The sequence below is a fragment of the Thamnophis sirtalis genome, unplaced genomic scaffold (genome assembly GCF_051295495.1).
Source record: "Thamnophis sirtalis isolate CommonGarterSnake01/CBP01778 unplaced genomic scaffold, rThaSir2_p1.2 scaffold_3, whole genome shotgun sequence".
Taxonomy (NCBI): domain Eukaryota; kingdom Metazoa; phylum Chordata; class Lepidosauria; order Squamata; family Natricidae; genus Thamnophis; species Thamnophis sirtalis.
This window is the reverse complement of record NW_028261383.1, coordinates 82,244,816-82,268,973: the sequence shown is the minus strand read 5'-3', so window position 1 is coordinate 82,268,973 and position 24,158 is coordinate 82,244,816. Positions and strand designations below refer to the sequence as shown.

Here is a 24,158-nt window from a genome sequence, read left to right as displayed (position 1 = left end):
CCCTTAGCGGAGAAGGAGCTCGAGCAATGAGGAGGCAAGAGCTGGGTGGGGCACCAAGAAGAGTTTAGCGGGAGTGGGGGGCTCCTAGCTCAATCTGCATAAATAGAGGGAGGCAGGGAGACCCTGAGCTCAGAAGACAGCCCCGGGTGCAAAACCACAGGCCTGGTCTTTAGAGCAGACCTCCTACCTTTCTGATTGCCAAAATTTGCATTGATTTAGCTCAGGAGGAGGTTGCAGATGGCCCTGCCAAGCCAGCCTTTTTCTCGTCTCTGAAGCCAAGTAGATTCTAGCCTGGCTAAGAAGCCATAGGCTGGTCTGGACTGAAAAGCTGCCCTGTCATTTGGAAGAAGGTGAGAGTAAACAGTTGGTTGACAGAGACAGGTGACATAGTTAAGCCTACATAGGCTTTAGGAGGTGGCTGAACGTCAGGATTGAAGCATCTGATTCGCCTATGGGAACAAGCAAATTGTGTCAGCAGCTGGATTGTTGGTCTCATATAAAGAAGATCTTTCATAATGCAACCAGAAAAGTCATGTTGATTTTCATAGGATTTACTAAGTAAAAATATGCATAGTGTGTGTGTATGTGTGTGTATAAGCTTATGCACTGGGGACAAATTCCTTATGTGTGCAATCACACTTGGCCAATAAAGAATTATATGCTATGCTATGCTATGCTATATATCATCTTCCCCCTAAATCCAATAATTTAAACCTACCATACCATGCAAGCATGGGAAAAAGACTAAATACAGTAAATAAATAAACTTTGATTTCACTGTAAATAAGGTTTGCACATAACACATAGCAGCCACTGGATTCATTTCATAGTGCCTTCAGATCTAGAGTTGATGAGAGTTACCTTACATTATGCATGCATGCATGCATGCATGCATGCATGCATGCATGCATACATACATACATACATACATACATACATACATACATACATACATACATACATACATATATATATATATATATATATATATATATATATATATATTCACATAAAAATATAAGGCCAGAAACCTATGATTAGTATTTTTAAGGCAATTTATATGATTATAACTTTATGTACTTCCATGTGGTTTTCATGGCTGGAGCTGGTTGCCATTTCCTTCTCCAGTGCATCACGTTTTGTCAGAGCTCTCTGCTATGACCTGTCCATCTTGAAGAAACTATGAAAGGAAGTTCGCAACAATGTACAAGAAGTAGCAACTGAAACTATCCCAAAGAAAAAGAAATGCAAGAAAGCAAAATGGCTGTCTGAGGAAAAGAAGGGAAGAGAAAGGCAAGAGAGAAAGAGAAAGATACACCCAAATGAATGCAGAATTCCAGAGAATAGCTAGAAGAGATAAGAAAGCCTTCTTAAATGAACAGTGCAAAGAAATAGAAGAAAACAATAGGATAGGAAGGACCAGAGATCTCTTCAAGAAAATTGAAGAGATGTACTTGTACTTACTTGTACTTGACGCCTCTTCACCCATCGTGGGTATAGGCGACTTCCATGGAAATTTGACGCCACTGCCTTCGGTCCTGGGCTAGGGTTGTCAGGTGGTGCAGCCAGTCGCTATCATATGATTTTCGGCTAAGATTGAATGGGCGCATGACCACATCTTCGGCTTTCCGTTTGAAGTGACGCAGAGTGGTTAGACGAACACCTCCTTTTGGCCGTTTCCAGGTCGGACCAGGCTGTTTGGAATGGATACGGCGATCCATGGAAGCTGTTTCGGCTGGATATACCCAAGGGGACGCCAGTCCCAAGGGTCGACAGAGCCCGATTGGTGGAAACGGGGGGCACCACGTGAAGGCCGGGTTGTGGAGAGATGAAGGGAATGTTTCATGCAAAGATGGGCATGATAAAGGACCAAAATGGCAGGGACCTAACAGAGGCAGAAGAGATTAAGAAGTGACAAAATTACACAGAAGAACTATACAAGAACAAGCTTAATGTCCCTGATAACCACAATGGGGTGATCACTGACCTTGAGCCAGACATCCTGGAATGTGAAGTGAAATGGGCCTTAGGAAGTCTGAGCAACAACAAAGCTAGTGGAGCTGACAATATTCCAGCTGAACTATTCAAAATCTTAAAAGATGATGCAGTACAAGTGCTACACTCAATTTGCCAGTAAATTTGGAAAACTCAACACTGGCCACAGGATTGGAAAAGGTCAGTTTACATTCCAATCCAAAAGAAGGGCAATGCCAAAGAATATTCAAACTACTGCATCATTGCACTCATATCACGTGCTAGCAAAGTTATGCTCAAAATCCTACAAGCTAGACTCCAGCAGTATGTGGACCAAAAACTACCAGAAGTATAGGCAGGATTTCAAAGGCAGAGGAACTAGAGATTAAATTGCTAACATATGCTGGATCATGGCGAAAGTTAGGGAGTTCCAGAAAAACATCTGCTTCATTGACTATGCTAAAGCCTTTGATTGTGTGGATCACAACAAATTGTGACAAGTTCTTAAAGAGATGGGATTACCAGACCACCCTATTTGTCTCTTGAGAAACCTATATGTCGGTCAAGAAGCAACAGTGAGAACTGACACAGAACCACTGATTGGTTCAAAATTGAGAAAGGAGTTTGGCAAGGCTGTATACTGTTGCCCTGACTATTTAACTTACATGCAGAGCACATCCTGAGAAAGGTGGAGCTAAATGAATTACAAATTGGAATTAAGATTGCCGGGAGAAATATCAACAACCTCAGATATGCAGATGATACCACTCTAATGGCAGAAAATAAAGAGGAACTAAAGTACCTCTTGATGCGGGTGAAGGAGGAAAGTGCAAAAGTTGGTTTGAAACTCAACATTAAGAAAACTAAGATCATAGCATCCGGCCCTTTCAATTCTTGGCAAATAGATTTTATTTTCCTGGGCTCCAAGATCACTGCAAACGGGGACTACAGCCAAGAAATTAAAAGACGCTTGCTCCTGGGGAGGAAAGCTATGCCAAATCTAGACAGCATACTGAAAAGCAGAGACATCACCCTGCCAACAAAAGTGTGTATAGTCAAGCTATGGTTTTCCCTGTTACAATGTATGTCTGTGAAGGCTGAACCATAAGGAAGGCTGAGCGCCAAAGAAGTGAGGCCTTTGAACTATGGTGCTGGAGAAGACTCCTGTGAGTCCCTTGGATTGCAAGGCGATCAAATTGGTCAGTCCTAGAGGAGATCAACCCTGACTGCTCTTTAAAAGGCCAGATCCTGAAGATGAAACTCAAATACTTTGGCCACCTAATGAGAAGAAAGAACTCACTGGAGAAGAGCCTAATGCTGCGAACAATTGAGGACAAAAAGAAGGGAACAACAGAGAATGAGGTGGCTGGATGGAGTCACCAAAGCAGTAGGTGTAAGCTTAAACTCCAGAGGATGGTAGAGGACAGGAAGGCCTGGAAGAACATTATCTATAGGGTCGCAATGGGTCAGACACGACTTCGTGACTAACAACAACAAACTTTATGTAAAATTTAAAAGGTTATAACTCCACTGAGTAGATGTAATATATTACATTGTAGGAGTACATTTGATAATAAATGAATTACACAATTCATGTATTTTGGAATTTGTTTTTCCGCCTGTGCTCTGCATTATGTATTTGTACCATATTGGATTGCAGATGACATGATTGACAGGAGAATGGGTTACTGTTCCATGGAGAAAAGTGTTGAAAACAAGTTAACGTTGAGTCTCCATCTGTAGGGAAAATTTTACGTCTTGAATTACAAAAAGCAGACATTATTAAGAGGGGGCTTGCACTGCTTTTTCTCCTGAAGAAACTGAGATTAGATCATGGATCACCTGAATCAATACAAATGTCAGTGAATACAGATAAAAACATATAAGACTTTCAAATAAAGGACACAGGAATGAAACCTTAGGAATAAAAATTTAAATTCATGAAACATTTTGGAGCTTTGCATCCAATTGGGGCAATGTACAATGTATGTAAGAACTGCAAGTTCATGGAAAATGTACAGAAATAAGTCTTGGTCCTAACAACTGCAATGTTATCATGCTGGCTTAGAATGGCCAAAACTGTTCTCTGCTTCCTCAGGCATCCATCTGGGTGATGGTTATTACGTAAGGATTTCTGAAACTAGATATATATATATATTGTGAGCTTTTTGAAAAACTTGTATATTGATTTCTGTTCCACTCTGGTGTGGTGAAGCCGGGCTAGATGCACTGCATATCCCTAATGATAGCTCTGCTTCATCAGTCTGAATGTATGAATTCCAGAAGTTCAGAGATAATAATAACACCTCTTCTGAATCTCCAGATACCACTGTTTGTTACTTTTAAACAAAGCAGATATTTTGGAGAAATGAGTCGGGGGGGTGGGGATTTCTTGGTCTCCATTTTGACCCCCCAAAAAGAAATTTCTGGACAGGCAGGAAAGAGCTGCAGACAGTATTGGTAAGAGACCAACATGCTTGATTATTAGGGCAGGAATTTAAAATGAAAGCAACTTACTAAATATATCGGTAGATAGATACATCAAACATTAGTATTATAGTACTATTGTCCACCTGAGCAAAAGAAATGTGAGCCATTAATTTGTTTGATTCATCCATAAAAGTGTTCTGCAGATTGATTAGGTATATATCTATTTTGATTTATTCACAGCAAACATGTTAGAAATGGGCTATCTTTGAAGGAGTCATTTTCTTTTCTGGATATTTCTTTTTTTCTCTTTTTAGCTCTCAAAGAGCTGCTCTTTCTATTACCTTTGCTATCCAAATGTAATTTAAACTTGCATTTTCATTCATCTCAAGATGTTATAGCAGTGTTTCTCAATTTTGGCAACTGTAAGATGTGGGGGTTTAGGGATGCGATAGCTCAGTGGCTGACGCTGAGCTTGTCGATCAGAAAAATTGGTGGTTCAAATCCCAAGGGCTGCGTAAAGGAGTGAGCTTCCGTTACTTGTCCCAGCTTCTGCCAACCTAGCAGTTTGAAAACATATAAAAATGCAAATAGAAAAATAGGGGCCACCTTTGGTGGGAAGGTAACAGCGTTCTGTGAACCTTCGGCATTTAGTTATGCCGGCCACATGACCACGGAGACGTCTTCAGACAGCGCTGACTCTTTGGCTTTGAAACGTAGATGAGTACCGCCCCCTAGAGTCGTGAACAAGTAGTACATATGTGCGAGGGGAACCTTTACCTTTACCTAAGATGTGGGGACTTTAACTCCCAGAATTCCCCAGGCAGCATGAGAAACACTGTCCCATCATGCTGTTTGGACATCCTAGGTGCTCATATCTTTAGATGGATTCTTGTTTCACTCCTGCGACAACTTTGAGTTCCAAGCATTTACAATTTAAGGCTACTTCTCCACCTGTCTGTTTAATCTTTTCTTACTATCCTATTCTTTCTGTTTTGCTTTCGATTACATAAGCCTATGTCCTTTCTTTTCTGTATATTAAGCTGACTGCTCCATCTCAAATATTTCCTGGGGTGTTTATTTGAGAAAGCTTGTATGAATCTGTTTCTGCATTTTCTGTCATTGGTTCGGTTTCAGCCCTAAATCTGCCACTCTGTATTCTCTCTGCATAAGTGGATTATCTAGGCTTGTCAGGGGTCACCTGTAATAATATTCCTGTGTTTCTTTAACTATAATTTGTTGAATAAGTTCAAGTGACTGGGTTGATGAGGTGTGATAGTGCAGTGGTTAGAATGCAGTATTTCAAGTTAATTCTGCTGACTGCCAGGAATTCAATCCTGACCAGCTCAAGGTTGACTCAGCCTTACATCCTTTTGTGATTGGTAAAATGAGGACCCAGATTGTTGGGGGAAGTACACTGACTCTGTAAACTGCTTAGAGGATGCTGTAAAGCACTATAAAGTGGTATATAAGTCTAAGCGCTATTGCTATTGATGCAAACCACTCTAAAAGTGTGTGTGTGTGTGTATGTATGTATGTGTATGTATGTGTGTGTGTATATATATATATGTGTGTGTGTGTGTGTGTGTGTATACATAATTATGAAACACAATGCCAAATTCACACAACATGCCAAACAAAAGCATAGCATAGCAACACAGTGTATGAATCTAGTCATTGTAGTTAACAGCTAGTTCTCATAAAATCAGAAGAAATCAACCTAAAGTTACATTTATTGGTTATGAAAACAAAAGAAAGTGGAAACTTTTAAAAGATTATTTCTTGCTGTGTAAACAAATGACAATAATGTCTTATATTTTTTAAGCATGTTTATTCTGTATTAAATTTATCAGTGAAGAGTTTAGGGTGTTTGGGGGATTTGACAGCTTTTGAAAAAAAAATTGCTTTTTTTCTATTTTTGAAAACAGGAATGCACTTTTTTCCTGGCAAAGAATAGGAATATATATATATATATAAACAAAGATGCAGGACATGCAAGAAATGAATGAAGCTCACCCTTTCTGTCAGCTGAATTATTGCCTTTCATGCAGTTTATAAATAACTTCAAGCACTGTGCCCATATCAAAGAGGTGCCAAATCAAAACACTAAACATTGTTTTTTCTAATAAATATTTCTGTTTGTTGTATTCTATTTAAATAGAATAATAATATATACATATAAATATTATGAATTTCTGTTCAGCAACCTGAATATCAGATTAATTAGTTCATTGCTGGACTTTATTGATTGCCTAATTGAAAGGTCTACTTTACTTTCGAAAACTATTAACCATTTATTTGTTATATATTTATTTACATTTTTATGTAATCACTTGCCATCACTCTGCTAAACAAATAATTCTCTCAACACTGTCAAACTATTCACTAAGTCTGCATTACTATTAATCTTCTCATTGTTCCTATCACCCATCGTCTCCCACTTACGACTTTATGACTGTAACATTCTATTCAATTCTATTCTTACCCCATCTTTATTACTTTATAAGTACCGTAATATTAGTGATAAATTACTTTATAAATAATAAGTAATACTATTTTCCTCAGAAAAGGAAAGGTAAGTTGAACTGAGAGAGAGGGAGCAACTGATTCAAGGTCATCCTGTCGACTTTCATGCCTCAGCATTTAAGCCATTGTCTTCCCCATTACATCAACCTGGCTATACATATGTAGAAAATGACATGATGTGCGGTGAGGTTCACCGCCAATGAGGCAAGCGGGCAGGACCTCTATATTCTCCTGCCCCCACACCTCCAATCTAGGCAGGGTCCAAGCCGCTCCGGAAAAAAAAAACCTGCCAGCCTCTTGTCTTTGAAGGAGAGGAGGAGGAGGAGGAGGAGGGCACCCACTTGGGAAGGGGGGGGGTAGGACAAGCTGCGGGCTTCATCTCCCCACCGCATAAGGATCAGAGGACTCGCCTCGGAGCCCGCACTCGCTCGCTATAGCTGCGTGAGGGGGGCGGCGGGGGGCTTTAAGCCAAGCGTCTGAACGCAAAAAATGAATAATCTCTCTGAGCAGCCTTGCACACCAGAAGCACCGAAGAGGGGCAGCAGCGGCTGGCATTGGCAGAGCCCCCTGCCTCCGCCCACCCTCGCGCGGCAGGATTTTCCTTGTGGCATTTTGCCTCCCCCCCCACCAGCCGGAATGAGGAGAGGGGGGAAAGCCAAGCAGAGCCCTCCTTCCCACGCAAAGCTCCCTTAAAGCAGAGAACAAGCCCGCTCTACGGCAGACAGGTGCACTGGCACTTTAAAGTGCATGCCGCCACCCCGCTGTATGGCCGGGGTGGCAGCATGCACTTTAAAGTGCCAGCGTGCCTCCCGGCCACAAACCAGGACATGTTTCACTCTATGGCAGGCTGAGGCAGCATGGCTTTAAAAAATAAAAAATAAAAATAAATGTGCCAGCCCGCGCGCCAGCAGAGGCGGGTAAAAAACAACAACACCACACACAAACACACACACACACACACACACACAATAAAAACAAATTACAATTACTTGAATTCCTCCCCCCCTGCCCCCTCCCTCTGACCCACATACCTTTCAGCAGTGTCAGAGGATTTCAACTCTCATCTTGTCCGCCAGGATGAAAATGCAAAAAGAAAAATGCAAGATTTGGTCTAGCCAGGGCCAGACAGGCTAGGATAGTTTCTGCTAGAGTCACAACGTGAATGACACTGCTTAACTGTTTTAAAAAAGCCTCTAAACAAAGTGCAGGAGGAGGCGAGAGAATCACGTGCCTCATTTGCATAAGGAATTTTTCGCCTTTTAACCCTTGCTTAACTCTGAGCAAGGGTTAAAAGGCGAAAAATTCCTTATGTAAAGGAGGCCCATAGTTCTCTCGCCTCCCCCTACAGTTAATACTAAGCAGACTCAGAGTCACTGTGACTCTAGAGTCTGGCAACAACTACCTTAGCCTTTTTAATTATTTTAAAAATTCTTTTCTTTTCCTCATGAGACTGGTGAGGCCTCGCCTCCCCTGCCTCCCCTGACTGTACGTCCCTGGTATAAATTCACACTCTTCTGGTTTCTAGTCCAGGCACCTTCACCACTATGCCAAACTGGATGGATAGATGGATGGATAGTGGGGGTGGGGGGAGGGACACATTGTTCTCTATACATAGTTACATGGTTCCAGGTTTTACTCAAACACAGTACAAAATCTGTAGTTCCTTTTCTCAGCCCACCAAACATATTTGGGGGGAGTACAGATCTGCTAGCTGCTGTATCTGCATTTCTGATGGGCACCAAATAGGGAAGGCATTGCAAAACCTGGGACAGAAACTATCATATTCATTCCAAAGAATGAAAAATAGATCACCAAATGCTGAGAAATAACAAGGAAAATCTGGAAGAAGAAAAGTGAGAGAACATCGCCAGTTCTCCAATAAAAACTACTGCCATCATCAGTGACTTACAGTTAGTAATTACTTATAGTAATTTTCTCTCACAGGTTTAAATAATAGGCATATTATTTTCTGTATTATGTACAGTATTACATACGTACCAGAGGTGGGTTCCTACTGGTTCGGCCTGGTTTGGCCAAACCAATAGTGGTATCACAGCATGGGTCACTGGAACCGGCAGCGACCTAGGCTGCCACGCCCCCCCAAACCGGTTCTCCGGTCAGCACTGTCGGCGACGCCATCTTGTTTTTAAGTTCGGCACATGCGGAGAACAATTTTAATTGAATTATGCATGGGCGTGCAGCACGCATCCAGATAACTGGCAGTAACTGGCCAGAACCCACCTCTGATATGTACATATGTACAATATTATTGTAACTGTACCCCTGTAAGAGCTGCTTATCAGCATAAACAGGATGTGTAATAAAAAGACACCAATACAGATAGTCCTCAACTTAGAACAGTTGGTTTAGTGGCTGCTCGAAGTTACAATGGCACCGAAAAAAAGTGACTTATGACTGTTTTTCACACTTATGACCATTGCGGTTTCCCTATGGTCACCTAACCAAAATTCAGCTGCTTGGCAACTGACTCATATTTATGACGATTGCAGTGCCCAGTCATGTGATTTCCTTTTGTGACCCTCTGACAAGCAAAGTCAATGGGGAAGCCAGATTCATTTAACAATCATGTACTAACTTAACAATTGCAGTGATTCACTTAACCAATGTGGCAAGAAAAGCTGTAAAATGGGGAAAAGTTCATTTAACAATTGTCTTGCTTAGCAACAGCAATTTTGGGCTCAACTATGGTCATAAATCGAGGATTACCAGTATTGGGACCACAGCCTACCACAAAACTAGATGCTAAACGTATCCCTGAATTTCTTCAGGTACATAATGCTAATGTTTAATAATATCAGCCACATTCTCATCTTTCAGTAGGATACTATTACCAGGAAATACTTACTGCATTAAATGCACATAGGATAAAGTTCCCTCTCTATTTACAGGGTGAAGAAAAGCAGGAAATAAAACACCTAGCATAAACCTGACATCAGAAAACTTGAGAAAGTAGAACGATTTTGTCTGCAAGATATGGTAATCCTATAGTGATCATTCTTGAATAGGGAGCTATAAATGGAAACTTCAGCATAAAATCACAGAAGTACATCTTATTAATTGGAATTCTATTTAATTGGAATTCTATCTATTTATAACCTAAATGTGGTGGAATATAACCTGGATTTCCAGGAGGGAGGGGCTGCATTCCAGAGGACCAAGAGATCAAGATAGCTTCTTCCAGTGGCGGGTTGCCAAATGTTTTACTATTGGTTCGGGCACGCTCAGAAGAGTCCGGATGGGTGGGCGAAGCCTCCCACCGCCGCTACTACCAGTTCGCCCAATCAGGGCCAAACTGGAAGCAGCGCATCTCTGGCTTCTTCCTAGGAGTTGTTGGAGTATACTTTTAATGATGCAAGTACTTGCTTTAGTTAGCTGTCTACAGAAGAGGAACAATAAGGGAAACTACTTAGAAGTAACTCTGCAACATGTTTTTCTTGGTTTTTGGAGCCTGACCCTAAATGAAAGAATGGGTAAATTCGTTTACCAGTGAAAACATGTTTGTGTGTTATCCCAGTCTTCTGGTTTAAGAATTATAGGTGCTGACGTTCAACACATCTGAAGGACACCAAGCTAGGGAAGATTGATCAAGACCATTTTTCAATAGTCACTTGAAATACTGACATAATATTAAGAGCTTTTAAAAATCTGATTTAGCTGCTTATCAAGTTTACCAATACACTCATGGATATGTGCAAACTTAAATAGATTTTATGTACATGATGAAGTGGACTGTGGGCTACAAGGATTTATACCGCAATAAGTTAATTTAAGGTGCCATGGGATTCTTTATTGCTACACTTTGGAAATTGTAACGCTATTTTCAGTCAGACTGCTTTGAGACAGCTACAGGTATACAGCTGAATGCTAGTATCTGTGATTGCTCCCACACCATCCAAAAAGGAGGACATTCATTCCTGATGGCTACCTGTTCAATCACTTGTCTAAGCAAGCAAGCAAACAGCATTAATAGTCCCCCACCCAGCCTATTAGGCCATTGCCTTGAGAAGCAATACCTGAAACAAATGACAGCTATCAGAACTGTTTGGGCCAAGTGGCCAGCCCTGTAAAAGCTCAATGAAGCTAGCTGGCCAAATGAAACAGGGATCAGTATCTTGTATCAGTCAGGGGGTTCTCTAGGCAGAATGAGGACAGGAGGATTATTCTCTTGGCCTGAACAGGAAAATGTCCCAAGCTTTTTCTAGGTACAGCATCCAGTTATTTTTCCCTCTACTTGATGTGGGATGGGCCCAGACCAAATAAGCAGACGAGGACAGGCTGATAGATGACAACTGGCATCATGATGCTTAAGAGCTTCCTAAAACCTTGATGCAATCTCATGTAATTTGACTTGGGAAAATGGCCTGTTCTTCAAATGCTAGCCTCTTTTTTTAAAAAATAAACCCACATCCATTTTCTACTTTACAATTGCTGTCCTTCAGCATTCCTCTTGTTTTCAATTTCACAGTGACCCTCCCTCCCTCCCAGATCTCTGCTTCGTTTTTTGTTCTAATTTTGTCATAGAGAAATGGACTCAGGTCCTTTAACATTCAAGGCATTCTAATGACCTTGTTTTGCCATGCATGTCATGCTCCACCCAATAAAGGGAGTTAACAGGTTCTACAAATGAAATACACTCAACTCTCTTGTCTTTCGAAGAAGAGCCTGTCTGGTTTGGGGATTTAAAGAGATTCCCCAAGTACTTTCTTGGTAAAAAGAATTGGAAAAAATATTGTGTAAAATATGGCAGCAGCAAAGATGGTAGGTAATATTGAATTTTGTCATTTTTTTACTGAGCTTTCTCTCCCTTTTTCTCGTTGCAATCTGCAGAGATAGTATTCACCAAAATGGGGTCTTAATTATTCAATTCCATGCTCAACTTCTTGAGGACTCATTTTGGTTGGGGAAGAAATATAGCAAGGCTGATTCATCTATTGGAAGTGAGGTTCTGCTTTGTATCATGCAGGACTTAAATTCAATTGAATACAATGGGATACAATATACTTTCAAGCAAATACACACAGTGAATCCTTAGAACCTGACATGTATTCCAAACCATGATCTTACACTGCTTAAGTAAATTGGAAGACCTACATTATATGGCCTAAACTGCATGGAAAACTTTTCTATGACTTAACTAGCAACGTTCCTGTATTCCTAACTATAATGAGGGATTTTCTGTATCTTTAAATATAACAAAAGAAATTCTGCATGTTGAGGAAATCTCATTTCTTGTTACTGTAGTTGTGATAGTAGGCCTACTAAAGGTGCTGAATCTATGCTGGGAGAACATATAAACTGTGTCTACCATGCTATACTGATTCTACAACACTAAATGAGGGAACAGGAAAATAAAATTTCTGCTTATGAAAACAATTTTCAAGCTGTTGCTTGAAGAAAACACAAGCAGGCCCAAGATAACTTGCCTAAACTAGCTAATATGAAAATGAGGCCATCAGTTCATTGGGCAGTAAGTCTTCCTTCATAGATCTATTTACTCTCCTTAGCTCTTAAGTATAAGTATAATCTTTATTGTCACTGTACTTAAATACAACGAAATTGGTTTTTAAGCAAAATCTGCAAAATCTACAATGTCACCTTTCTTCTCTGTTTGATTTAGGGATTGTTGTGTAAAATGAAGATGACACTAAAGTCTGGGGCATCAAACTTTTTGTTTTCCTGTTACTTTGACTAAAGATTTGGAAAAAAGTTAGACATTTTGGGAGCTTGTAATTTTGCTAATACAGTTTAAGTCAATAATTGTTTATTCACTCTGTTTCCAATCCTTTGAGATGGTGGCTCTCACACTTTTCCAGGAGATGTTTCATGCAGTAGGAACTATGTCTGTTTGGGATCATAAATACATGAAATAGACTAGTTTTTCCTTGGGGCTAGAACAGGTCTTGGAGGAAAAAATCTTAGTATGCCTGGGAATATGAAACTTTCTAAACTTTGAGAAATAATTTGCTTCTCCAGTTCTGGAGAAAAAGCATGTAGATACGTTTTATTTCTTAAAGCTGTATTTCCAGATAAAAACTTTCTAGTTTTGGATTTGTGCTTAAGAAAGAACATAGGCCTGAAATGTATGGGCTTCTCAATTTCTGGGGGAAAAAAACCTGTTGGCTTTTATTTAATCTGTAATGCCTTATTGTTACAGGGGTTATCATCCTTAGCTTGTGTTATTGTTTAGTAAAGATTTCAGGAAAAAAATTGGGAGAAATGACTATCCTGTCAATTGCCATACCATTGCCCATTTGTTCAAACATTAGGCAAGCACACATGAAGAACATCAGAAGCACAAGACTAAGAGAGAGGAGACAGTTGTGGAGCACATCACCAAGCACCCCCTGCAGAACAGGTATTAGCAATAAAATGGGGTGTACCATTTTATTTTGTTACGTCCAATGTCCAGTTTTTGGGCCTCAATATTCTTTTTTCTTACTTGCTATTCCTTTTATGAACTATAAGTATCCTGAACACATACATTTAAACGTTGCTAAAGGAAGCATTTAATTATACTAGAACAGATATATTGTATATATTTTCAAGAAATGTTTGGTGGTTTGTTCTCAAAAAGCAGTTACGAAACTTCTGTACATCTGTGGGTTTTATAGATACCACATAAGAAAATGCTCTCAGCTTATAGGTGTATTAAACTGTCCTAGATCTTTTTTCTCTTATGAGCAGGAATCACATTCTCCAAACAATGTATTTGTTCATTATCAAACACTTAAGATCAGTGGTGGGTTGCAAATATTTTTACTACCAGTTCGGGCATTCTACTTGCACGCACAATGTAGTGGGTGGGCAGGGCCTCCCGCCACCGTTACTACCGGTTCGGCCGAACTGGGCCGAACCAGGAGCAACCCACCCAGTGGTGGGTTTCAAATTTTTTTAGAACCTCTTCTGTAGCTGTGGCCTGCTTTGTGGGAGTGGCTTGCTGGCCATGTGACTGGGTGGGAGTGGCTTACTGGCCATGTGACCAGGTGGGAGTGGCTTGTCAGTCATGTGACTGGGTGGGCGTGGCCAACTTGTAAAATGTGGTGAAATTCACTTAACAACGCTCTTGCTTAGCAACCAAAATGTTGCCTCAGAAACTCTGGCATTTGAAGCACGCAAGTCTTAAAGCGGTCAAGTTACAAGACCCTTGCACCCCTAACCCTTTAGAAAAAAAAACCCAAGGGTGTTCAAACTTGACAGCTTTAAGACTTGTGGACTTCAACTCTCAGAATTCCTCCTCTCACTCTTCATCTTGATAATGTGCAGACGGGCGGGGGGAGGAAGCTGGAACTGGTTCTAAACAGCACTGTAGATTTGTGGAACCTCTTCTATAGAAGAGCTTAGAACTGGCAGGAACCTACCCCTGAACCCACCATTGCATAAGATACTCTAACTTCCATTTTTATATTTCTTTACTGTACAAAAAAAAGGAGAAAGAGAAAAGCCTGATGTTTTTTTTCAGGTATTCTAAACTGAAAATTTAGTATGTATTGGTTATAAAATATCAATTATGATTACACTTAGACTGAGCTGAGCATGGAACACTTATCGATTTCCCAAAACAAGCATTAAGAAGCATGAGGATAATTTGGCTTGGCTTTCAAAGAGCACTTCCCTGACTTTGTTCTGCTTAGTAACTTCACTGTACCTTCCTTTAATTCATAGGTGGGCCTTGTGGTTCTTCAAAAATGACAAGAGCAAAACTTGGCAAAATAACTTGCGGCTTGTTACCAAGTTTGATACTGTGGAAGATTTCTGGGCGTGAGTGTATACTTACCCTATTCTGTGAATGTTAATATTTCAATCATTTAATCCTGAAGAAGTAATATGATAGTAGGTTATGTCATTTGGCATGTGGATCAAACAGAAATATGTCCACATTGGTCAGAGGGGAACAAATAGAACAAATAGATTCTGGAGAATGTCTGTAACAATTATTAATACTGCAAATGCCACCTTACTATATTCCCCCACCCCCACACCACTGGCAACAAATAGAAGGACTTGTTATAATATAGTTTACTGAAATAGAGAAAGGCCTCCTTTATTCTAATGCCTTGAGGTATCTGTAGCTCTCTAAGTAACTCAGTGAATACAAATTAAGCAAATTAGTAATGGAAAGCAGCTCTTTCCTAAATGGCATTTAGATCAATACAGGTAGTCCTTGACTTATGACCACAATGGATCCCAAAGTTTTTGTTGCTAAGTGAGATATTTGTCAAATGAATGTTGCCCCATTTAGCAACCTTTCTAGCCTCAGTTGTTACGTGAATCACTGTAGTTGATAAGTTAGTCACCCGGTTGTTAAGTGAATCTGGCTTCTGCATTGACTTTGCTCCTCGAAAGGTCACAAAAAAGGATCACATGGTCTTGGGACACTGCAAATATGAATATGAACCAGTTGCCAAGAATCTGAATTTTGATCACATAATCATGGGGATGCTGGAAAGATCGTGTGAAAAACTGTCATAAGTCACTTTTTTCAGTGCCGGTGTAACTTTGAATGGTCATTAAATGAACTGTTGTAAGCCAAGGACCACCTGTATTAGTTTCCTGTTAAAGAATTCTTGAGGTACATCTGCATTTGAGATGCAGACTGGATCCTTATTTTCGAGAGAGTAACTACCTGAGCCTACAGTACTGTACCAAAAACAGTCCTATACCGTATCTCCCAAGTGAACTGCAGTCTACAAAATTTGATGTCAGTTCTGTGGGCAATTCCAAAAGCAGCCTTCTTGTAAATTGCTCCATACTCTGCAATACAGAAACTCAGTGAAGCAACTAGAAGACTTCTAGCTAATAAATAGCAGTGTGTTATTGCTATTGTTTAATGACATTCATCCAGTTTCCTATCCCAAGCTACTAATTGTCCTGGAAGAATAAAAATATCCTACCTCCCCTACTTCACACAAAAGGCAAAAATAGATTGTCTTTTCCATCCATGTTTTCAGAACATCTAGCATGCATTTGCTGCTGTTTGAAAGAAAGAAAGAAAGAATGAAAGAAAGAAAGAAAGAAAGAAAGAAAGAAAGAAAAGAAAGAGAAAGAGATCTGAGCAGTTACTATAAAAAAGAAATCACTAGGAAGTTACTACTCTTCTAATGCATTTAAAATAACTGCTACAAGTACAGCTGATTGTAATCTCACAATCAGGTGCTTTCCCCAGTCGCTATAGGTGTATTTTCATGTAATTTTAATGGAGGAGAAAGGGAAGATATGTTCTCTAAGGGCTACGTGCAAACAGGCACTAGGAACAGGGTGTTGAAGGTTGGTAGTGATGATGAAAAGGAAAGATAGTCCTGGAATAGCAAACCACCACCACTTTGCATGCAAGAGAAAGAAAAACTGGTAGCCTCCACGTGGAAAGGGAAAAAAGGAACAAGTCTTGCTATCTACTGTGGAAGAAACCGGGCAGATGAATCCATTTTTTGTCCATTTCACCATGGCTTATTTTGTCTGGGAAGAATCTGCAGACTCCAAATACTGTAGCCTGCATTAATCCTGTCTGAATATTAAAATGGAATCAGAAGGATAGTGTATATTTGTATATGTGCCCACCCTCCCAATTCAGGGCAATTGCTGTGATGGAGTATCTGTGAAGCCACTGAGCCAATTCTCCCCTTTAAGGACCTGTAAAAACAATGTTTAGTCACCTAAAACACCTACAGAGTGAGCCAATGAGAAAACTGTTCACCCATAACGTCATTGTTGGGGGGGGGGAAACTCCCTCCCTCCTTTCCTTCTCATTGGTTCATTCTATACAGAAAATTCTAGGCACTGAATACTTTATCTTAATTTAACTATTCCTTAAATAATTATGAAGGTAAAATGAATAGCACTGACATTAATGCTTGGAAAATGAATTGTATAGTAGTATTTATTGTCATTGTATAAAATAAATACAATGAAATTAGTTATCTCCTTGCTAAAAATGCCATTTGAAATATGTAAAATATAGTTAGGCCAAATGGGTACTCTAGGAAGTTAAGATTGCTTTTCTGTGATGTGAACCTGGATTTAGTGAAAAAAATTGGAGTTTTGGAGATACCTATGCAATTGATTTCTTATTGAAATAATATCCATCAATTATATTGCATAACATCTCTCTCCTGTTCTTGAAATTGCAGACTATATAGCCATATCCAACTAGCTAGCAAGCTGACATCTGGCTGTGATTACTCTCTTTTCAAAGTAAGTTTGCTCCAGAACTTGTTAAGTCCTGACAACATGACCCCAAACCTATTGAATTGTGACATGAGGGTCTCTTATATGAAGGTAAATAGAGAGACAATATTTTGGATCCCTTTATTATAAAGTTTAACTCTCTCAGCTTGTGCATTGTCCTAATACAGGACTTTTATCTGCAATAATTATGCTGGCTGGGAAGTCAGCATATTTGGAAGTTGTCCATATTAAGGAATAATGATTTAATTTTATGCTTTGCTTGCTGGCATAAAACCAGTGCTTCCCATCTGAATGTATCTATAGCTTAATAAATAGTGAGAATGTGTATGACTCATATGTTTGATTCATACAAGGTGGTATTAGTTCCATTAGGTAGGCCAGACCAAGAAATCAACAGCAAGAATCCTAAAATTACTTTTATTGAGACTGGCTATAAATCTGACTGTGTTGTCCTTCCTCCTGTCAGCTGTGACCAGGGGGGCATTTGCCCAGGTTCGCCTGGTCCGCCAGTTGCGGCCCTACCTAGACCGGGAGGCTCTCGCAACAGTCACTCGAGCCCTTGTGATCTCTAGGCTGGAATACTGCAATGGGCTCTACATGGGGTTGCCCTTGAAGTGCATCCGGCGACTACAGTTAGTCCAGAATGCAGCCGCGCGAGTGATAGTGGGCGCACCGCGGTTCGCCCACGTTACACCCGTCCTCCGCGAGCTGCACTGGCTACCTGTCGGTCTCCGGGTGCGCTTCAGGGTACTGATGACCACCTTTAAAGCACTCCATGGTAGTGGATCTGGGTACTTGAGAGACCGCCTTCTGCCGATTACCTCCCTTCGACCAATTAGATCGCACAGACTGGGCCTCCTCCGAATTCCATCTGCCAGTCAATGCCGACTGGCGACTACACGGAGGAGAGCCTTTTCTGTTGCAGCTCCGACCCTGTGGAACGATCTCCCCGTTGAGATCCGTACCCTCACCACCATCCAGACCTTCCGCGCAGCCCTCAAGACCTGGCTCTCCCAGCAGGCCTGGGGATAGGTTCCCAATTCACCCGCCCGAGTGTTGATTGCTGAATGAAAGTTGTGTTTTATTATTTTTCTTTGTTCACATTTTGTTTTGTTTTTTGATACTACACCCCCCTCCCTTGTGATTGTAAGCCGCCCTGAGTCCCCTCAGGGAAAAGGGCGGCCTATAAATCTTAATAAATGACTTAAATGACTTAAAAATGACTCCTCCTAGTTCAGTGAGTTAGGATGATGCCTATCTGAATCTCTTCCAAATGTTATCTGGACATTCTGGACTTAAAACATGTTTTATCTTTTGTTGCTTTGGCAACAGAATCTCAAATTTCTTCATCTAGATTACCTTCCTTATTCTGTACATGGCAAGCAATTATTATCTTTGACATTTTTCAACCAGGATGGTATCGAACCAATGTGGGAAGATAACTGGAACAAGCATGGTGGTCGTTGGCTTATCACTTTAGCTAAGCAGCAGCGGCGTACAGAACTTGACCGTTTCTGGTTAGAGACTGTAAGTAAGCAGAATTCAACTTCTATTTCCCCCTCTGCTCCATTAATTTCGCAAACCGGGTGGTTCTTTGGATTGTGGCCATATTTCTGTAATGGATCCAAAAGCTCATAATACAATACAATACAATAGCAGAGATGGAAGAGACCTTGGAGGTCTTCTAGTCCAACCCCCTGCCTAGGCAGGAAACCCTATACCATTCCAGACAAATGTCTATCCAACATCTTCTTAAAGACTTCCAGTGTTGGGGCATTCACAACTTCTGAAGGCAAGCTGTTCCACTGATTAATTGTTCTGTCAGGAAATTTCTCCTCAGCTCTAAGTTGCTTCTCTCCTTGATTAGTTTCCACCCATGGCTTCTTGTTCTACACTCAGGTGCCTTGGAGAATAGTTTGACTCCCTCTTCTTTGTGGCAACCCCTGAGATTTTGGAACACTGCTATCATGTCTCCCCTAGTCCTTCTTTTCATTAAACTAGACATAACCAGTTCCTGCAACCGTTCTTCATATGTTTTAGCCTCCAGTCTCCTAATCATCTTTGTTGCTCTTCTCTGCACTCTTTCTAGAGTCTCCACATCTTTTTTACATCGTGGCGACCAAAACTGAATGCAGTATTCCAAGTGTGGCCTTACCAAGGCATTTTAAAGTGGTATTAACACTTCACGTGATCTTGATTCTATCCCTCTGTTTATGCAGCCCAGAATTGTGTTGGCTTTTTTGTCAGCTGCTGCACACTGCTGGCTCATCTCTGTGTCCCTTTAGTAGATAAGGCTACTAATGTAATTGTTCTGTTTCAGTAATTCCTTCCACAAACGAGGCCACGCTAGCTTATTCTGAGGTGGGCACTATGCCTTCAGATTAATTTAAAAGGTGTTTGAAAGCCATCAGTTTAGAAATCTGGTGTGCTTTCCTTCCCCCCCTTTTCCAGCAGCTACCTGGACAGAAGAAAATCCAGACCTTCAGTAGGCAACTTAAGAGAACAAACTACATAGAGGAAGCTCTATTTTTTTGTTAATGTTGTGTGGGTCACTTGGATTCTTGCAGTCCAAGAATGTAGACCTGGTTTTGATTTAAATATTTTTCTTTTTTTTATAATTTTTTTAAATTAACAAACATATAAAATACACACACAAAAAACTTAGATGTACACATTTACACAATACAATATGAACAGGGGCTTCCTGTTGTTTCTAATAGCAATTATCAATCGATACCGCTCATATTATTTCCCCTTCTATTGTATTTCATTTGGATTTCACCATTCTTAACCCTCTTATTTAACTCATAACTATTATTTTTTGAGTTTTGTTATATTCCTTAATTGATTCTCGTTTCTTTCCTCCATCCATCTATACCATTTATCCCATATCTGGTAGAATTCTGATTCTTCTTTCCCCTGGATTTCTTTAGTTAGTTTGTCCATTTCAGCACAATCCATAACCTTTCTTATTATTTCATCTTCACTTGGAGTTAGTTTTTCCATTTCTAGGAAAAGGCAATCCTTGTCGCCGTAATTATATGTAATATTAAATACTGGATTTCTTTTTTGTATTTTGCAGACATTATTCCTAATAATTATAATTAATAATTCGTTATTAAGTTTACAGTGTGCAGAAAAGATTAATTCTTATTTATCTCTCAAGATTCTACTCTTTTCCCCCCAGTATCAATACTATCTTTGGGACAGGAAAAGCCTAATACATCAGACAAATGCTGACATCTGGTTCCCTGTATATTCATGTGGATTTTCTTCCTGCCCCCTTTTTGTAGTTGCTGTGCCTGATTGGAGAGATGTTCTGTGACTACAGTGATGATGTCTGTGGGGCAGTCATCAATATTCGTGCCAAAGGGGACAAAATTGCCATTTGGACCCGAGAGGCAGAGAACCGGGATGGAGTAATTCATATTGGGTGAGTGTCACCTTCAGAGGGCCCTCCCAGACTGAGGTATGGTGAGTACTTATCTTAGAGATGGTCTTTTCAGTGGCAATGTCCCATGGGCTTTAGAAAGCCTGATGCCATGCTTCCTGCCCTTTTGGCACCTAGAAAAGACAGATTAATTTCCTATGCACACCCTCACTCTCTCTTTCTCTCTCTCAATTTATATGGCAGCTCATCTCAAATTTATAACTCTGTGCAGCTAATGTTTTTAAAAAAATCATAAATCACACAACTGTAAAAAAACAACAAACATATAATCAGCTGACATTAAAAAAAAACAAGCAAGCAAACAATGAACCAACATCATGCATTAGTGTGGCCATGATGTTCACTTGTTGCTTTTACTTTTTCTTCACATTTTAATGTATCTTATAGATTTCACTTTGTATTTTGTATTTTACAAAATGTCTTAATGTGTCCTTTTATTGTTTTTCCTTTTTCACTGCAATTGTTTTATTGTAAACGGCTCTAGATTTCTTAAATGGGATTTCTTTAAAAGGAACCATAAGAAATGTGGGAAGTAAAAACCAATGGGGATTGATATCTTTAATGGTCCTCACACAAAATTGCTTTCTTCTGGCTTTCAGGCGTGTGTATAAGGAACACCTGGGCCTCTCTTCAAAAGTGGTCATTGGTTATCAGGCTCATGCAGACACAGCTACCAAGAGTGGCTCCCTTATGAAGAACAGATTTATCGTGTGACCTCACTAGGCTTAAACTCAACCCTTGGCAGGATGGCTAAAGATGAGCTACATGAAGATTTAGCATCTCTCTGCTCTTCCCATTAAAATGTTGTAACCAAGCATTCTGGATTTTTGACTGGACTGGCATTATATGGAAAATATTTATACTTGGGGCAAAATTGTTCCTGTTACCCTCAGTTTTAAGGCACATTTAAACCTTTAAGCTAAGACAGCGTCACTTAAAGCATGATGTGCTTTGTGTAACTTTCTGGTTCTATAATCAGAAAAGACTTAGACAATGAGGTTAAAAGGATTGTGAGAACTACTTGGTATCAAGGTAGCAGAATAGTTTGCCAAGAAATAGAACTTGCCTCTTTGCTTCTAATCTGATTCCTAAAACTAGGCTCCCTTCAAGATTTACATGGCCTCAAGTTGAGGTGCTACATAAAAAAATACTTTATTTTCAATAAAAAAATATGATGTTTTGCTATTTCCAAAATTTTGTGGAAAAGTGGTTCAATCGTGCAGTTTTTTTTCCTGTTGAAAATCTATGTACTGGGCTTAAAGGAACTCAGCCTTATAGAACCAGTTCTTAAGTAGGGAATTTGGGTAGCGCATAGACATACTTTGGCCTTGTTAACTTCAGCCACCAGTGTTTAAAGCCTTCCTCTGCCAGATACTGGATGAGCTGGGTGCAAAAGCCATTGAACCGAAAGAGGCAATGATAGCAGTCTATCCTGAAACAGCTTGTGTAGCTGTGAAGAATGTTATGCAGTTGATTTGAAGGGCAATGAGCTGACTTTCTACGATTAACCTCTGCAATCCAGATGACACCAGGTTTGTTCTGAGCAATTCAACACTGCTATTCATTAACTGCTATGAATAATGCAGGCAACAGGATGTTTGCCTGTAATAACTAGCTCTGGAATGCCTACACAAATATGGCCACGTGTAGGGGGAAAAGTACAGCCTAAGCTAAACAATTCTATAGGGTGTATGCACATATGTGTGCATATAACTGTACACCTGTAGGGGTTGGAGTGTTAATTGATGTGTTCCAGGCCTTATATGTTCTCACTAAGTTATGAAGAATAGACCGAAATCAAAAGCCACTTTCATCTCTGCTAGATCAGCCATCAGCAGTACTATTACTCACTTTGGTATGGAATCTAACTTGATCAATATGTGCTACCCATTTCACATCTATTTAGAGACAAAGATTTAGTAACTTTCAAGACACAGTATAAGTTCAAAAGGCTTTAGATTCACCTAAAATTAATTGATACCACTCTCTCCAGATAAAGGGCCCATTCTGTGTTATTCTACTAACACACATAAAAACCAAAGCATTTACAGCTTATAACAGATGGGATATTTTTGCTCAGGTCTTTTGGGCCTTGCTCAGGCAGTTAAGTAACTTGGATAATGGATTTTAATGATTAACAAAAACATCAATGATTGTACATCAGAAGTCTCTAACTTTCATTTTTTTTAAATGCTAAAAATATTGATATATGGGGATTGCCTGATTGGATTAGGTTATATAGGGGTTAATTATGAAAAAAAAAATCCTATTTGGAGAATGGCCACTGCAGCTTTAATCCTTATGCTCAGAATTTGGTACATAAAGTTTATATGGGTTGCTAATGGATAACGCTATTACTCAGATATGTAGGTGGGAAGCTTTTTAAAATGAGTACATTCCTGTTTCATATTAAATAACACTTGTGCTAACATAATAGACGAAGAAAGAGGAAAAGTAAATTATTAATAACTGCTAAGTGGCAAAGAAATGACAAAATAGGGCCTTAATGATTTGTCTACAAAAATAGCTGTCAGGACAAAAACTCACTTAGGGACTGGGTAGCTAAACTGACAGGAAGAATATAGTAAGGATGGGGGTGGGGGAACCTTTTTGTGGAAGACAAGAAGTAGCCAAAGTTACTATGATAAGAAAGATGTGAAGTAGTATTGCATTTAAATATAATGTAGTAGTAGTCCATCATTAATCATTTTAGGGAGGGGCTTGAATGATGTTTTATCCTTTCTTTGAACATTTGCCCCCACTTTCTTTGTTATTCAAAGGCAATGATATTCATATGATTACAGAACACACGTACAAAATAGCATTGGAAGGGACCTTGGAAGTCTTTGTCCAACCGATGCCCAAGCAGGTGATCCTACACCATTCCAGAGAAATTGCTGTCTAATCCCGTCTTATAAACTTTCAGTAATTGTCAGAAAACTTCTCCTAAGTTGGGTCTCTCTTTGATATGTTTCCATTTGTTACTTCTTGTCTTGCCTTCAAGTGCTTGGAGAATAGGTTGACCCTCTCTTCTTTATCAAAGCCCTTCAAATATTGGAAGACTGCTATGGTATCATGTCATCCCTAGTCCTTCTCTTTGCTAGATTAGGCATACCTAGTTCCTGCAACCATCCATCATAAGTTTTAGCCAGTGGTGGGTTTCAAAAATTGTTCGAACTTACTCTGTGGGTGTGGCCTCCTTTGTGGGAGTGGCTTGCCACCCATGTGACCGGGTGGGAGTGTCTTGCCACCCATGTGATCGGATATGAAGATGCTGACGACACTTGTCAGAACCACCTTAAATAACCTCACACGCAGCACTGACATGCATAAGAATATGATGTAAAGTTGTTTTTTAAAAGGCATCTTTGGTTTGCGTTAAAACCACTTCAACCCACGCAATGTTCTGATTGCACCACAAACGCAGTAGTCATCCTTACCTTTCACAGAGGCACTGAGTTTTATAAATATGAGCATGATAGTGTAGAATAATCATATCCAAGGACCAGTGGTGGGTTTCAAAAAATTTTGGAACCTCTTCTGTAGGTGTGCCCTGCTTTCCGGGTCCCCTGGTGGA

At 40.0% G+C, this 24,158-nt stretch overlaps 1 protein-coding gene across 1 annotated transcript; it reads left to right on the top strand.

Moving 5' to 3' along the window:
* Positions 1–9,632: 9,632 nt before the first annotated feature.
* EIF4E1B (eukaryotic translation initiation factor 4E family member 1B) lies at positions 9,633–21,570 on the top strand. The gene is made up of 7 exons (XM_014051921.2): positions 9,633–9,716; positions 13,215–13,303; positions 14,611–14,706; positions 17,073–17,136; positions 18,544–18,657; positions 20,424–20,563; positions 21,181–21,570. The coding sequence occupies exons 1-7, from the start codon at positions 9,633–9,635 to the stop codon at positions 21,293–21,295; spliced, it is 702 nt and encodes a 233-aa protein (XP_013907396.2). The 3' UTR covers positions 21,296–21,570.
* The last annotated feature ends 2,588 nt before the right edge of the window (positions 21,571–24,158 follow it).

Bases quoted from the DNA above. Each gene is read 5' to 3' on its own strand.
- EIF4E1B (XM_014051921.2), top strand. From the start codon at position 9,633: ATGGTCATAAATCGAGGATTACCAGTATTGGGACCACAGCCTACCACA. The intron at 18,658-20,423 runs GTAAGTAAGCAG...CCCTTTTTGTAG, and splicing joins ACCGTTTCTGGTTAGAGACT to TTGCTGTGCCTGATTGGAGA. The intron at 20,564-21,180 runs GTGAGTGTCACC...TCTGGCTTTCAG, and splicing joins GATGGAGTAATTCATATTGG to GCGTGTGTATAAGGAACACC.